Source organism: Balaenoptera borealis, assembly GCF_965194805.1.
Source record: "Balaenoptera borealis genome assembly, chromosome: 15".
Taxonomy (NCBI): Eukaryota; Metazoa; Chordata; class Mammalia; order Artiodactyla; family Balaenopteridae; genus Balaenoptera; species Balaenoptera borealis.
Genome location: NC_138871.1, coordinates 68199469 through 68215359, shown reverse-complemented (window position 1 = coordinate 68215359; position 15891 = coordinate 68199469). Strand labels below are relative to the sequence as shown.

The 15891-nt window shown below is 40.7% G+C and overlaps 1 protein-coding gene across 1 annotated transcript in view; it reads right to left on the bottom strand.

The window, feature by feature from the left end:
* LOC309612084 (ALK tyrosine kinase receptor-like) overlaps positions 1-15269 on the bottom strand; it is a gene marked incomplete at its 5' end in the record, with an annotated part of 407879 nt that extends 392610 nt beyond the window's left edge. Inside the window, one exon of the mRNA XM_082357365.1 lies at positions 14603-15269. Coding sequence (XP_082213491.1) covers positions 14603-15269 — 667 coding nt within the window. The remainder of the gene's footprint in view (positions 1-14602) is intronic.
* Between the last annotated feature and the right edge of the window lie 622 nt (positions 15270-15891).

The following is a 15891-nucleotide window of genomic DNA, read 5'->3' as shown; positions in this document are numbered from 1 at the left end:
TAAACCTACTCAATATGTAAAGAAGAACAAAAATAGTGACCAATTCTTAAGAAGAAAGATAATCTACAGATGCCAAAAACAAGATGATCAGTTGCTGAAATTATCAAAGACTTTAAAGAAGCTCTTATACCTATGTTCCATGAGGTAAACATAAACATTCTGGAAAAGAGATGGAAAGGTGGTTCTCAGTAGGTAAATAGAAATTTTTTTAATGAAAAATTTAAACTGAAAAATATATCTAAAATAAAAAATTATCACAAAATGGAGATGACAGAGTAAAGATTCAGTAAACTTGAAGACAGATCATAGAAACTGTCCAATCTGCAGAACTGAAAGAAAAAAATTTTGAAAAAATAAATTAGCAGAGCCTCAAGAGCATGTGAGACAATATCAAAAGGTCTAATAGTTGTGCAATTAGAGTACCATAGGGGAGTAGAAAGGTATTGGTGCAGGGGAAAAAAAATGAGAAAATAATGGCTGAAAAACTCCCCAAATATCATGGAAGACCTAAACTTACAGATCAAGAATCTCAACAAATTGCAAAGAGGAGAGAATCAAATAAAATTTCATGCACAGATTCATCATAATAAAACTTCTGAAAACCAATGACAAAGGAAAAATCTTGAAAATAGCTACATATAGGGAAGAACAATTTAATGACAGAATGCTCACCAGAAACTATGAAAGAGAGGAACAACATTCTTAAAGAGCAAAAAGAAAAGAACTGTCAACCCAGAACTCTGTGCCCAATAAAAATATTCTTCATAAATGAAGAGGGAATAAGGACATTCAGATAAGGGAAAAACTAAGAATTTGTTACCAGAAGGCCTGTTCTAAAAAAAATTCGAAAGGGAATTCTTTAGATTGATGGAAAATGATAAAATAGGGAAATCTGGAGGTTTAAGAAAGAAGGAAAAACCAAAGAAATGGTATGTATCTGAGTAAATATAAAGGACCAGTTTTCTCCTCTTAAGTTATTTAAAATATGAATAACTGCTGAAAGAAAAAATTATAAATATTTTCTAGCAGGATTTCAAGTTATGTAGATATAACATATATGACAACTATAATATTAAGGGGGTGGGTAAAGGGACATATATAGTTGTAAGCCTTCCATATATTACTTGAAGTAGTAAACTGTCAACTCAAAATAAACTGTGAAAGTCTATACATATATAAAATCCCAAGAGCAAACACTAAAATAACAATACAAAGAGATGTAGCCAAAAAATAGATAAATTAAAACTGAAAAATATTCAAGTAACTCAAAAGGTGCCAGGAAAGGGACAAGAGAAGAACAAAAAACAGAGAGAGAGAATAATAATGATAATAATAATAATAAAAATGGTAGATCTAAATCCAACCATATCAAATATAACATTAAATACAAGTGGTCTAACACACCAAGTAAAAGATAGACATTGTGAGACTGAATTTTAAAAAACACATAAAATCCAACCATATGTTTTCAATAAGAAATATACTTTAAATAAATATATAGATTAAAAGTAAAAGGATAGAACAGATATACCATGTAAGCACTAATCAAAAGAAAGCTGAATGGCTATATTAATATCAAAGAAACTTCAAAATATGAATATCATTAGAGATAAAAAGAGATATTGCATAAAATCAAAGAGGCAAATTATGAAGAATACATACCAATCCTAAATGTGTAGGCACATAATAACAGAGCTTCAAAATAACAGAGCTTCAAAATAGAGAAGCAAAACATGATAGAATTGAAAGGAGAAAGAGGCAAACAAAAACCTAGAGACTTCAGCACTCCTCTATTGGTGACACATATAACAAACAGACAGAAAACCAAGGATATAAAAGACCTGAACAACACTATTAACAAAATTGACCTAATTGACATTGATTGAACATTCCACCCAACAATAACAGAAAACATGTTATTTTCAAGTATACATGGAAATTCAGCCAGATAAGGGCCATAAAATAAACCTTAACAAATTTTAAATTATTGAAAGCAAACCAAATATATTCTCAGACCATATCAGAATTGAACTAGCAATCAATGAAAGAAAGATATCTGGAAAATCCTCCAAATATTAAGAAATAAAACATACTTATACATAACCATGGGTCAAAGAGAAAGCCAAATGGAAAATTAGAAAATACTTTAATTGAATGTAAATGAAATTTCATTACAACATAATGAAATCTGTACGATGCAGCTAAAGCAGTTATTAGGGGGAAATTTTAGCATTACATGATTTTATTTGAAATAGAGGGAAAAAATCTCAAATCAATGATCTTAAGAAACTAGAAACAATTAGAGCAAATTAAACCCAAGGCAAACAAAATGAAGGAAAGATAATAAAACCAGAGCAGAAATCAATGAAATTTGAATAAGAAAAATAATATAGAAGAAATCAATATCACAAAAGTTTTTTTTTAATTCAATAAAATTGGTAAATTGGTCATTCTCTAGCCAGAATGATGACAAAGAAAACAGAGAGATGATGCAAATTACCAGCATCAAGAGTAAAAGAAGGGACATCACTACTGACCCTACAGACATAAAAAAAATAAGGGAATATTATGAACAACCTAACTTGCATTAATTCAACAAATTAGATGAAATGAACCAATTTCTTTAAGGATACAGACGAACTGCTAAAATTCACTCAAAAATAAACAGATAATCTGAATAATCCTATAATTATTAAATAAATCTACTTAGTAATTAAAAACCCTCCAGCAAAGACTACACCAGGCCAAGATGGCTTCAGTAACAAATTCTACTAAAAATAATTGAAGAAAGAAAAAACTACAATTCTCTTCCAGGAAAAAGAAGAGGGAGCACTTCCCAACTCATTTTATGATCCCAGCATTACCTAGACCCTAAAGCTTGTCAAAGACACGAAAAGAAATCTATAGACCAGTAATCTTCCTGAACATGCAGAAATCCTCAACAAGGTATAAGTGAGCTGATCCAACAATATGTAAAAAGGAGAATAAGTCATGCCCATGCGGGGTTTATCCAGGGAATTTAAAGCTAATTCAACATTTGAACATTAAATACTGTAGTTCATCATATTTATCAAAAAAATAAAGTAGAAGTAGAAAAACCATATGATCACCTCAATAGATGCTCAGTCTGAGGGAAGCCAGACACCAGGTCACAAGGATGTTCCAACAGTCCTGTGGAGAGGACCACCTGGTGAAGAACTGAGACCCCATCAGTAGCCAGCATCAGATGGCCAGCCATGTGATCAAAGCACCTTGTAAGTAAATCCTGCAGCCACAGTCAAGCTTTAAGATGACTGCAGTTTTGGCTGATATCTGCCCGCAATCTGACCACAATGAGAGACTCCACGCAAAAAGCACCAAGTCAGGCTGTTCCCAAATTCCTAACTCACAGGAACTATAAAAGATAATAAATTATTTATTATTATTTTCAGCCACTAACTTTAGGGGTGATTTCCTATGCAATGTTGGATAACCAATACATAGAAATACAAATTAAAACCACAATGAAATGCCACCACACATTGACAATGCCAAGTATTTTCAAGGATGTGGATGGAGCAAGTAGAACTCTCATACATCACTGATGAGAGTATAATATGGTACAGCTACCTTGGAAAAATAGTTTTGCAATTTCTAATAATGTTAAACATGCATTTACCATACAATCCAACAATTCCATAATTGATCTAAGAGAATTGACAACATATGTCCACAAAATGAATTATACACAAAATGTTCATAACAGCTTTAGTCATGAGAGCGCCAAACTTGAAACAATTTAATGGTCCATCAACAGATGAATGGATAAATAAATTGTAATACAGTTGACGCTTAAACAATGCAGAAGGTAGGGGCACCTACCCTCCTTACAGTTGAAAATCTGCATATAACTTATATTCGGCCCTCCCAATACAGGGTTCAGTTCCTCCATATCTGTCGTTCCACATCAGTGGATTCAAACCACTGCAGACTGTGTAGTATTTACTGTTGAAAAAAATCCACATATAAGTGGACCCTCGCACTTCAAACCCGTGTTGTTCAAGGATCAACTTGTATGTTCATACAATGAGATACTATTCAGCAATAAAAAGAAGCAAACTACTAATACATACAACTACACAAAAAAATCTTAAAAGCATTGGAATTCTAAGTGAAAGAAGCCAGACACAAAACAGAATATACTGTATGACTCCATTTATATGAACCTCCAGAATAGACAAAACTAATATATTGCGATAGAAATAAAATCAGACATTGCCTAGGGCAGGACGTACAGGGGGTTCACTGCAAAAGGTCAAGAAAGACCTTTTAGGGGTTGACAGAAATGTTCTATATACTGTAATAGTTAAGACGGTGATTACACAGATGTATACATTTATCAAACAAATCAAACACTTAAAATAGGTGCATTTTATTATATGTGAATTATACTTCAATAAAATTGAAAATGACCATTATATAATGTTGGTCATAAGTTCAGACACCAGGGCAAAAATAATCCTTCCAGACCAAAAATAATCAAGTGTTCCTTCCCTCCTCCTTCCCTCCCCATCTCCCCTTTCTCTTTCTGTCACTCTTTTTTTTTTTTTTTAATTATTTATTTTTAATTATTTATTTATTTATTTTTGGCTGTGTTGGGTCTTCGTTTCTGTGCTAGGGCTTTCTCCAGTTACGGCAAGCGGGGGCCACTCTTCATCGCGGTGCGCGGGCCTCTCACTATCGCGGCCTCTCGTTGCGGAGCACAAGCTCCAGACGCGCAGGCTCAGTAGTTGTGGCGCACGGGCTTAGTTGCTCCGCGGCATGTGGGATCCTCCCAGACCAGGGCTCGAACCCGTGTCCCCTGGATTGGCAGGCAGATTCTCAACCACTGCACCACCAGGGAAGCCCTCTTTCTGTCACTCTTTTGGTCTCTTTTTCTATATCTATGCATTGCAGTGTCCAGAAGATAATTCCTGCCTTCTATTTTCCTGGGTTACCTCTTCTTATACATTCCTCAGTTTCTCCACTTATATCTCTGTCATTCTCATTTTTCTCTCTCTCTTTATATAAATATTGTTGTGTTTCTGCCCACCGTTTTCTGTCCCCTCTACATTTTTTTCTCTTCTTTGACCTGAATATAAGACCAAAGAGTTTTGAAATTTTTGATTTATTTATTGAATATTTCATTTGTTAATTTTGACTGAGTGGTAGAAATATTTGTTTTATTTAAAATGTTTTACTTATTTAAAATAAAATTAAGAGTTATTACATGTAACTTACATGGTCCTTGGTTGTTACTTTTCCCTCTGTGAGTTAATGACCTCACTTGTAACAAGGCCCCCCCTTCCCTGCTTTAGGAAGCTTTTGAAGAATCCATTCTGGCCACCAATGGAAGAAATATAATCAAGAACTGGGGAAAAAATTAACACTTGTTGAATACCAACTGTGTGTCAGGGCTTACTACATGCCTTATCCTATTTAATTCTCACAGTAACCCTGGGAGGTGGGTATTATTTTTCTCACTTTACAAATAAGAAAAACTGAAGGTCAAAGAAGAAAATAAGTAGCCTTGGGCTTCAACCCCAAATCTTTGACTTATTATTTTACCCATTATTTAGAATAGGACCTTTTACTTTTGATTTTGCACAAGTCCAATTCCTTGATAGGAAAATCTATAAATAAATGGTGTTATGTTCATATAAAGGAATACAACGCAGCAATTTAAGAAAAAGAAAGAAAGAATGCTGGTACACACAACGACATTGATGAACCCCACAGAAATCATGTTGAGTAAAAAAAAAAAAGCCAGACACAAAATAGTACTTATGATATGATTCCATCTACATGAAATTCAAAAATAGACAAAACTAATGGATGATAAGGATGGTTACCTTAGTTAGGGGGTGGATACCGACTGCAAAAGGGCAGGAGCAAGCTTTCTGGGGATGCTAGAAATGTTCTGCATCTTCATCTGGATGGTGATTATATGGATGTTGTATATGTGAATTACCATCAAGCTGTACACAAGATCAATGCACTCAATCCACTTTATTGTATGTGTTGCCCCTTAATTAAAAAACAAATCATTTTCTGATGCTAAAATACAGGTTCCTATGTCCCACTACCAGAGATCCATTTCCAGAAAATTCTGGAATTGAGCAAACTGATTTCAATGAAAGAACCTCACTTTAGGAACCTTGGGGAAGGGCTACACAACCCCTTCTCAGTTCTTCTGGGCTGTTAACTGAAACTTAAGGCCTGCCTCAAACTCTGGGACCTTGTACAGCTGCTCCTAACGCCAAGGGTTGGCTGAAACCATGGATGGATAAAGCAGAATCTCAGTACCTTTCATGATCTTGTATATTAATTTTTTCTACTGCCCTATATATTTATTTCTGAATAATCCAGACTGAAGCCTTCCACATAGGTTATCTCATACAATTCTCGTAGCGAATCCATGAGTTAGTCAAGACAAGATCTGTATTATCTCCTTTAGGAACAAACACCCAGAGGCTCAAGGAGTTTAAGGGAGTTGCATACTATTTCAAATCCAATAAAGGAAAATATCGTAATAGAATCTAGACCTCCTAGCTCCTAATCAAGTGTTCTGTTCACTGAAGAATACTTATTTTAATTATCTGGGCTGAGAATGTAAAAAGGATCCATTGAGGAATTCTGCCCATGCCCACCCTCATGAACCTATATTCCAGGGAAAACTGAATAAAACATAAATAAGAGAAAAAGAAAAATATAGCCAATGGTTTAGACTTTCCTTCTGATTTCTTTTGGCTAGTTGCCTGATTTCCTTTAAGCTTGCTTAGATTTCCTTTTTTTACTTTCATACTTTTTTTTCATACCTACCCTTCAGCATTTTCCTTACTCCAGGGAATTCTGACTGCCTACCTCTTCATGCACCTGTTGTTACTTAGCCAGAAAGAGACGATTCAAGGAAAAAGACCCTTAATTAACCATTTGGTTAGGTGAATCTGCCCCAAGGGAGCTCTCCTCCTGCCCTGTTCTGGGGCCTCCCACTTTCTGGAATGCCTAGGTTATATCACTAAATGAATCTGACAGAATTTCCCTGGGAAAGGACCCGAGCTCAGAACAGTCCAGCTGGAAAATTCATCACAAGATTTACTGAAGAAAAAAAAAGTTGTTCTGAGAAATGTGGCTCACCCAAAAAGGCACTGGGTTACCTCCCCCCCTCTACTACCTCACCACCGGCCAGCACTCACTTTTAACTGCTCCTATCTCACACCTTTACTGTGTGAAAGAGCCCAGGTCATCACTAGGTTAAGAAACACTGGCCACAATCTAGATCGGAGGGCAAGGCAATGGCTCTAAGGAAGAAGGCATCCACAGGACTCCTTGCTAGTTCTATTTGCAGCTCTCCCACATGACCCCTGGACCTATAACCATCCTCACCAACACCCATCTTCTTCTACTCCCAAGCAGAGATGATGTCCATGTGCATCTTTTGGAGGCAATGGCTCATCTCTGGCTCACAAAAAAACCCACCACCTATAAAATCCAGTGTAGATGCTTAACAGCTTATTTTAGGTTGAGGTACTTTCCTAAGTCAGCCTCCCATTCAAGTCCCTGGGCTATGTGTCTCCATGGAATTTCAAAGATTTAATTGCTTTTCATGGGCTCATGTCCATTAACCATTTAGGACTTTCCATCTCTCCATCTGACAATGAAGAGTGAGGATAGAAATGTACAGGAAGGGCACAGCTCCAGCTAATTACAATAAAGGAGTAATCAGAGGCCAGTGGTCCAGCATGTCTGTGGACATGGTGGGGCCTGGACTGCACAGATCACTCTCAGGGAAGACCCACCATCTAAAAACCACTGTTCTGTAATTCCTCTTTTTCTTCCTTGGCATTAGTTTTCATACTTTCACAAAGTTAAGGCTTGGTTTATTTCTACAGAAGAACAAAGAATTGGATTGTAAATATGCCACTTGAATCTCTGGACTGAATCCAAGGTCAAAAGACCTATAAGAGGATAATAGTTGATAGGAATAAAGTAAATACCACACCTCAACGCCCCTTCTCATGTATATTTCTGGGAAAATCAGGCCTTCCATGATTGGACAATAGAAACTACCACCCTGGCCACTCCCCATTTCCACTGGATCTCACCTCTCATCTCTTAGGAGTTAGAAGTTAGTTGCATGGGGAACGCACAGTATCACAGTTTCTGCCAGGGTTGCCACATATTGCCACACATGAGGACTGCACAACTCCAGATGGCACCATTCAAATAGGCTAAAATGTATATAGAACCCTTGGAATTGTAGAGCGCACAACCTACACAACCAGATGCTGGGGTGTTGCTGCTTCTAGGAAAAATTATAATTGTTCATATTGATGGAGCAGTTTATGATGTGTCAGGCATTGGGTTAAGGATTTACATGCATCATCTAATTTAATATTCATGATGACATCTTGAGATAGGAACTATTACTATACCCATTTTTCAAAGATGAAACTGGGCCTTAAAGATTTTAAGAAATGTGGTACTTTCCTGGTGGTCCAGTGGTTAAGATTCTGCATTCCCAGTGCAGGGGGCCCAGGTTTGATCCCTGGTCGGGGAACTAGATCCCGTGTGCCACAGTGAAGACCCAGCACAGCCAAATAAATAAATAAACAAATATTTTAAAAAATTCACCTCCTCAATTAAAAAACAAACAAACAAAACAACTTTCAAAAAAAAAAACGATTTTAAGAAAAATTTCCAAGTCATGGCTATTGCCCACCAAATATTTATTGTATGGCCTTCTGACAAAGATAATGTAAAGCTTTTCCTCTATTTATATGTTTTGGTTGTTTATAATATGAACCTTGAGATGATTCCTGTAGGGGAAAGAGCTCTGATTTGAAGGCAGGATCTGTGGTCCTAGTCAGTACCTACCACACCCTCTAGCAACTCATAACCTCTCAACACATAAATGAAAGTTTCCAGTTCTAAAACTTTCTATCTGAATGTCCTTGAAAAAGTGTTATCAAACTTCTGGATTCCAGTTACTCCATTTATAAAATAAAGCAAATATTTGCTCTTCCTACTATAGGATTGGTAACAATAATAAATATTAAAGTGATTTATAAATTATAAAGTTCCATACACCTATAACAGGACATCAAGAATGGCTATTTAAAAAAGCAAAATGTCCTTTATAAATCAGGCTGGGCAAATTTCTATGAAGTGAAGTTGTCAGGCAGTAATGCGAAGAGTGGCAGCAGGCTGCAGCTTTTGCTCACACAACTCTCCTTCTCTTCTCCTACCCACAGGCCCGTCCCTCTTCACCTTCAGCAGACAAACTGCCTCATAAAAGCACTCATTTATATTAACGATAACACTCTCCTCCAACATCCCACACACAAAACCCTTATGAATCTTATTTCTCTTTTGTAAATCTGTGAAAGAGTCAACTGGATTTAGAAGAATCCCATCTTTCAAACAGCTGTATGTATTCTCAGCATTTCAAAGGGTTTTCAGTAGCCGGTAGGAGTTCACCAAACCTAGAACTGATCTCATCTTCTCAAGACCCGGCTACCTTTTGTCTTGCCCAAGGACTTGATGCCACACACACCTATAAATGCATCTTAGATGCATAGTCCTAGGTGAGTGTGCCTCCCCCTATTGAATATACAAAAACCCCAGAGAAACACTCCGTTTAATCTAGGGACAGAGAAAAATAAACTCAGTAATTTCAAAATATTTTTTCCAAGATACTAACGATCTTCTTGTAAGCACTTCCCACAAACTTCAGAGTTACATATGCAGTTATTTTCTTTTCCCCCTGGAAACATCAATACCCAGAGAATCTCAAGAGTTGTAACCCAGAATATCCTGATTCCTGCCACTGGTCCCCATCCTGGCTCTCCTGCCTGTTGCGGCTTCTCAACATTTGAAAATATAGAACTGATTAATTATGAATGCTGTGGCTTGTCTGACCCACATCTCACCTTACTCTTTTGCTCCCTTGGAATTCCATTCCATAGTCAGAGGAATATCAATTTCAGAAAATAAGGTTTCCCTGATATCCAACCTGAAGTTTCCTTCTGAGAGTCTCATCCTATTACTTCTGTGGGCCACACTAAATAACTCTTCTTCTTCACTGCCACTTTCCCTCTTCAGAGATTTGTAGATTGTTACCATGGCTTTCCCTTCATCGCCACTTAGCCCAGCCATATATATTTAATTCTTTTCATCTTTCATCATAAATCAGTCCCTTCCACTCTTAAATTAGCTCTCTGCTCTTCTCTGGACTAGTTCCAACCCTCCCAATTCACCTCCAATAACTGATATCCCTCTGGGAGCTCCAGTTTCCTCTCTATCTTCCTTCTATCTCTTTGCCCTTTCCAGAAATGAAATGGGAAGGAACTGACAGTTACGTGAGGTCAAGGGTCAAGGGGTGTTGCATTGCATACACCTACTCTAAATTGCTTAGGCCTCTCCATGGTACATATAAAGTCCCAAATCATATATCCCCTTTCTTGGAGTGGGAAGGAGGGTATTAACAGGGAAACAGGCCCTCTTACCCCACAGGTCATTATCCTCTAGGCCTCTTCATGGAGGATGGCAGAAGCAAGATGTCAAAACATCTACAAAACAGGTTACAAAGTGGAGCTATGGGCAATGTGGTAGCCTCCAGGCAGACAACTTTTTTCAGGTTTGGGCTGTCCCAAGATAGTGCACACCATTTGTACAGTCCCAGCAGCTGTCTCTCTACCTCTTTTCCGTGAATGGGTGCTCTGGGGAACTACTTCAGACTTCGAAACATCGATCCCATTTATGAATTCAAAACAACCCAAAAAGAAAAGACATTAGTATGTCATGCATTATAAGGCCTCTTAGACATTCTTTTGTTCTGTCAGATAGCCCAAACTGCAAATGATATGAAGGTATTGCTTTGTCCTGACTAGGTGCTTTCCATTTTTTACCACATTCCTAGCCATGGTCCTGCTCAGGTTTGGTACCCTGTCTTTAGTCTGAAACAAATGGACTGCCCCAGGCCCCTCAACACAAGGGGTGGAAGAAGACCCATCCTCTCCTCTTCCCTCCCCACAGATTGTCCTATCAGCTAGATCACGCCCCTCTAGACCAGACCACTAGTTACTTGGGCAGAAGCAGGGAGAAATTTACTGAGTTGTACCTATTTTCCCTTGCTTAATTGAAGATCCTATGTCACAGAAGAGGTAAATGCCTTTTCTATAAATCAGAGCCTATATAAAAAGAATAAACCCATTTCCTCAAACATGATAAATAGCAAAATCAATCCAAGTGTGAGAACCTAAGCTTCAATTTTCATACAAGAAAATGAATGAAACCACAATAGTATATGCTGCCCCAAACATGAAACATGATATGGAAGGGTGTGTCCACTCCCTCCACAGGGAGTCTGCAGTGGAGATCATATCTAAATGAGGTTGGGGAGGCAGTGGTAAAGCGAGAAGCTAGGCCTCTAGTCCTGCATGGCCAGCTGCCTAACTGCAGACAGCATATGTCTCAGAGCAGGAGAGTCCAGCCTGTTCCAAGTGTGGTCACCACAAGGCCTGAAGTGCTTTTCAGTAAGCTGTCTGTCTCTCTGGAGGTCATGGGGAGCTCATCCAGTTACACTTAGTGTCTTATTTGATCCTATCAATAATCATTTGATCCCAAGCCTGACGAAAAATGCTTGGCCAAAATTTCTAGCCTTGTAATAGCAGAATCCTGGCTCTTTCTAAAACCAGCATTGCTAGATGCATCGAATGATGCATAAGGGCTTGGTCCAGCTGCCAAACGGACTGTGTTGCTGACGGAGGACTTGGGATGTTCATTGTGCTTCCCTACTGCCAGGAGCAGAGCAGCTCCTGGAGCACACTAATCTCTACATGAAACTCCCTCACTCGGCAGCTTCAACTCCCTATCTAACGCTTGACTGGAGTATATTCTTCAAAAGCATTAAGCGTGTGACTCTTCACAGTCAACACTGATAACTTCCAGCAACCTGCTTGTTTATAATAGGTAAGTTCAGGGCTGTAGAAAGGGCCCCTTTTGCCTATCAACATCTAGACTGCTAGGGCCTATGGTCATTTAACAAGAAGTGATGGGAAGGTTCCAGAGATGCTCAGAGACATGAAAGTGGAAGAAAATCTGCATTCCCAGAGAAATAATTTTTATATCCATTACAAAAACATTAGGCACTAAAAGAGAATGTAGTATGTATAAACCACAGAAGCCAAGACAACATTAAAGCACAGCTGTTCTTTACAAAATATCTGTAGTGTATGGAGGTTCCTTAAAAAACTAAAAATAGAACTACCATATGACCCAGCAATCCCACTACTGGGCATATACCCTGAGAAAACCATAATTCAAAAAGAGTCATGTACCACAATGTTCATTGTAGCTCTATTTACAATAGCCAGGACATGCAAGCAACCTAAGTGTCCATCGACAGATGAATGGTAAAGAAGATATGACACATATATACAATGGAATATTACTCAGCCATAAAAAGAAATGAAATTGAGTTACTTGTAGTGAGGTGGATGGACCTAGAGACTGTCATACAGAGTGAAGTAAGTCAAAAAGAGAAAAACAAATACCGTACGCTAACACATATAGATGGAATCTAAAAAAAAAAAAAAAAAAAAAATATATATATATATATATATATATATATATATATATAGTTCTGAAGAACCTAGGGGCAGGACAGGAATAAAGATGCAGATGTAGAGAATGGACCTGAGGACATGGGGAGGGGGAAGGGTAAGCTGGGACGAAGTGAGAGAGTGGCATGGACATATATACACTACCACATGTAAAACAGATAGCTAGTGGGAAGCAGCTGCATAGCACAGGGAGATCAGCTCGGTGCTTTGTGAACACCTAGAGGGGTGGGATAGGGAGAGTGGGAGGGAGACGCAAGAGGGAGGAGATATGGGGATATGTGTATATGTATAGCTGATTCACTTTGTTATAAAGCAGAAACTAACACACCACCGTAAAGCAATTATACTCCAATAAAGATGTTAAAAAATATATAAATAAATAAATTAGTTCCAAAAAAATAAAAGTATCTGTAGTGAGACAACAGTATTGGCCTCCTATCTCAGTTCACAGAAGGCACTGTCAAATTCATCAGACCCTGTCTCTTACCATGAGCTAGTGTAAATTCCAACACTGGACACAAAGGGGTCATTTTAGGTGCCAATGCCACTAATGCTAACGCTGAAATATGCATCCAGACTCTGTTTTCCATGGGGACCACATACCAGTATGTTTTCTCTGCAATGACTGAGAAACCTCAGCTTCTGAATATCCCTGCTGCATTAGACTATTGGGTATATGTGGGAGCATGTGTGTGTGTTGGGACAAGCATGGGAGATACTTGTAGCTCTACAATGGGCTTTTTTTCAATGCTTTCCATCCAATGAATACAAGACATTAGTAACCAGTGGAGCGTAAGAATTTCATTTATTTCTGACAACAAGAATGATAGAAAAGATGCTGGGTTTTGCCCAATGAAATTAGTGTAGGCTTTTAAAAGGCATGCTTTCTTTTCCGTGCTTTCTCATTCATTTACATTGTGTATTTTATTGACAAGCCTTTCCCCAGTGGTCTTACAAGAGAAACATCCATTCAAAGCCACCTGGTTTTCCCAGTCAAAGGATATTATGGGAAGAGTTAGAAGTAAGTGCCTGAATACACACCCCCAACTCAGTGAATATGGGAAGAAAATGAGAGTAAATGAAACAGAAACCCCGTTTCAGGAGTCTCCAGCAGAGAGATCTGCAGTGAAACAGGGCTGCCAGAGACTGTCATCCAGATCTGTTGCTGCAGATATTCAAGCTAAGAATTGGAGAGAAGGAACTGGGGACAGGGAAAGAAAGGGAAATCAACTATTGTCTCTTCCTGGCTTCAGAGTGACTCCCCAAAGGAAACAATCTTGGCAACTTTGCTCCCTCTCTCCACAGCTCCCTCCTGTCCCCTGTCCCTTAGTTCCTCTGGGGCTCTCCCAACACATCTGAAAGGAAGAACAAGAGTCTGTGAGTGGATAGCAGCCTGGGGTTAGGCGGAGAGCAGAATGAATTAATGAAGAAGAGGCAATTTCTAGGTAAGCCAACTTTCGGATGGGATAGCTGGGTGGGATTCAGTAATATGAAAAGGAGTTCTATATTCCCTGAGAAAGTGTATCACATTTCCAAAATCTGTGGAGGCCAGGAAAAGGAACAAAGCGAAAAGAAGAAGGGCAACAGTTTTGAGATCTAGAACCAAGCTCTCAGAACACAGACTAGAGGGATTTCAACTGTCCCAGGAGCCCCAGAAGGGCATCCAATCTTGGCTGAGACCCTGTGTAAAGTCAGTAGAAAGAGTCATTCTTCCAAGAACAGGAAACTTTTTTCCCAACTTGGTTGCTGGGGAGGAAAGGAGAGTCCCTTGGGGAGTGACTGCGTTCAGGGAGAAAATAAGAAAATACAGTCTAACTGGGGAAGAAGGTTTGTGGAAGGAGAAAAGAAAGCTAAGAACCGCGGGCTGAGGTTTTGGAAACGAGGGTTAGTTGATAGTGGTTGCAAATTGATGCCTGTAAGAAACCAAATCCCGAAACGTTCGGGCGGGAGCTGCTCACCAGTCCCGGTCGCGAAGATCTGGAAGAGAAGGCGGGGCTGGGAGGTGCGGATCGCAGAGGACAGCCTTCCCTCTCTGCCCACTTCCGACGCCTTCTTCTCGGGCATCAAGCGGATCCTCAGCCGTCCTTCGCCGTGGCGAATCCACCAGCTGAACAGCTCAGTGAGGTTGAACTGGAGCAGCCCCGCAGTCGCCTCCTCTGGGGGCCCTACACAGCCCTCAAGGATCGCCTCCTCTCCCAGCTCCAGCACCAGCTGCTTGGCGCGCCGGAGCTTGCGAACCGAGCCTCCCTTCAGCACCCTGGACAGCGTCCGTGCCCGGGCCGGGGCGGGAGAGCTGGCGCCGGGTGGTGGCCCCACCAGCCTAAGCAGTGGGGCGCAGTCAAGAGCCAGCGAGCCGCGCGCCTCCAGCCGGCCAGCCCTCGGCTCCGAAGGGGACGGCGGCGGCAGCAGAAGGTCCCGAGCATAGACGCGAAAGAGAGAGGGTACCACAAAGTCCACCGCCAGGCTCTTCCTCTGCAGACGCGAGTAGCTGAGCGGCTCCCGGGGCTGCAGCGCCGGCCCCATGGCTGGTGAGCCCACGCGCTGGCCGGTCTCGGTCCCGGTCCCGGAGCCTGAGGCTGCCGGTGAAAGCAGCAGCAGCAGCCACAGAAACCCTATGGCTCCCATCCCGCCAAAGGGGGGTTGTTTATACTAGTCTCCCGAGTCTCCGGGATCCAGCCTCGCCCTCCGCTCCCCTCACCCCCCAAAATGGGAAGGGGCTCCGAACAGTCGTTGGTCCTGAAGGGCTCCTTCCACCTGATCTCAGGAGGATTGTGCGTGCACTCGATTCCCTTTCCTCCAACTGCAAGGAGGCGAGCAGGAATCTCAACAAAACGCTGCTGGAGGCTCAGGGGCGTGTCAAGAGACCCTGAAGCGCGAAGCGCTCGGCAGCTGAGACCCTGTGCCTCTCGCGCGCCGCGCGGAATGCCGCGCCCCCGTCCGTAGCTCCCCGCGCTCTGGAACGAGAGAGACTACTATGGTTGAAGGGAGATGGCAATTGGGTACCGTCCTCTCCTGCCCCCCGCGGCCTGAGCTGTGGTGTATCCGCTCTCGAGCGGCCTCCAATGCTCCGCAACTTTCCTGCTAGGAACGGTGGCTTCGAGCTGGTGTCTGCTGTCCTGGCCGCCTCCTGAGCTGCTTTCGGCTCCTCTGAGCTCCTCTTCCTCGTCTAGGGGGGAAAAGGGGAGGGGGGGACCGAGGGCACCGGCTTCCTTCTCTCGCACCCTCCTTCGACCCTCCGCAGCGGGAG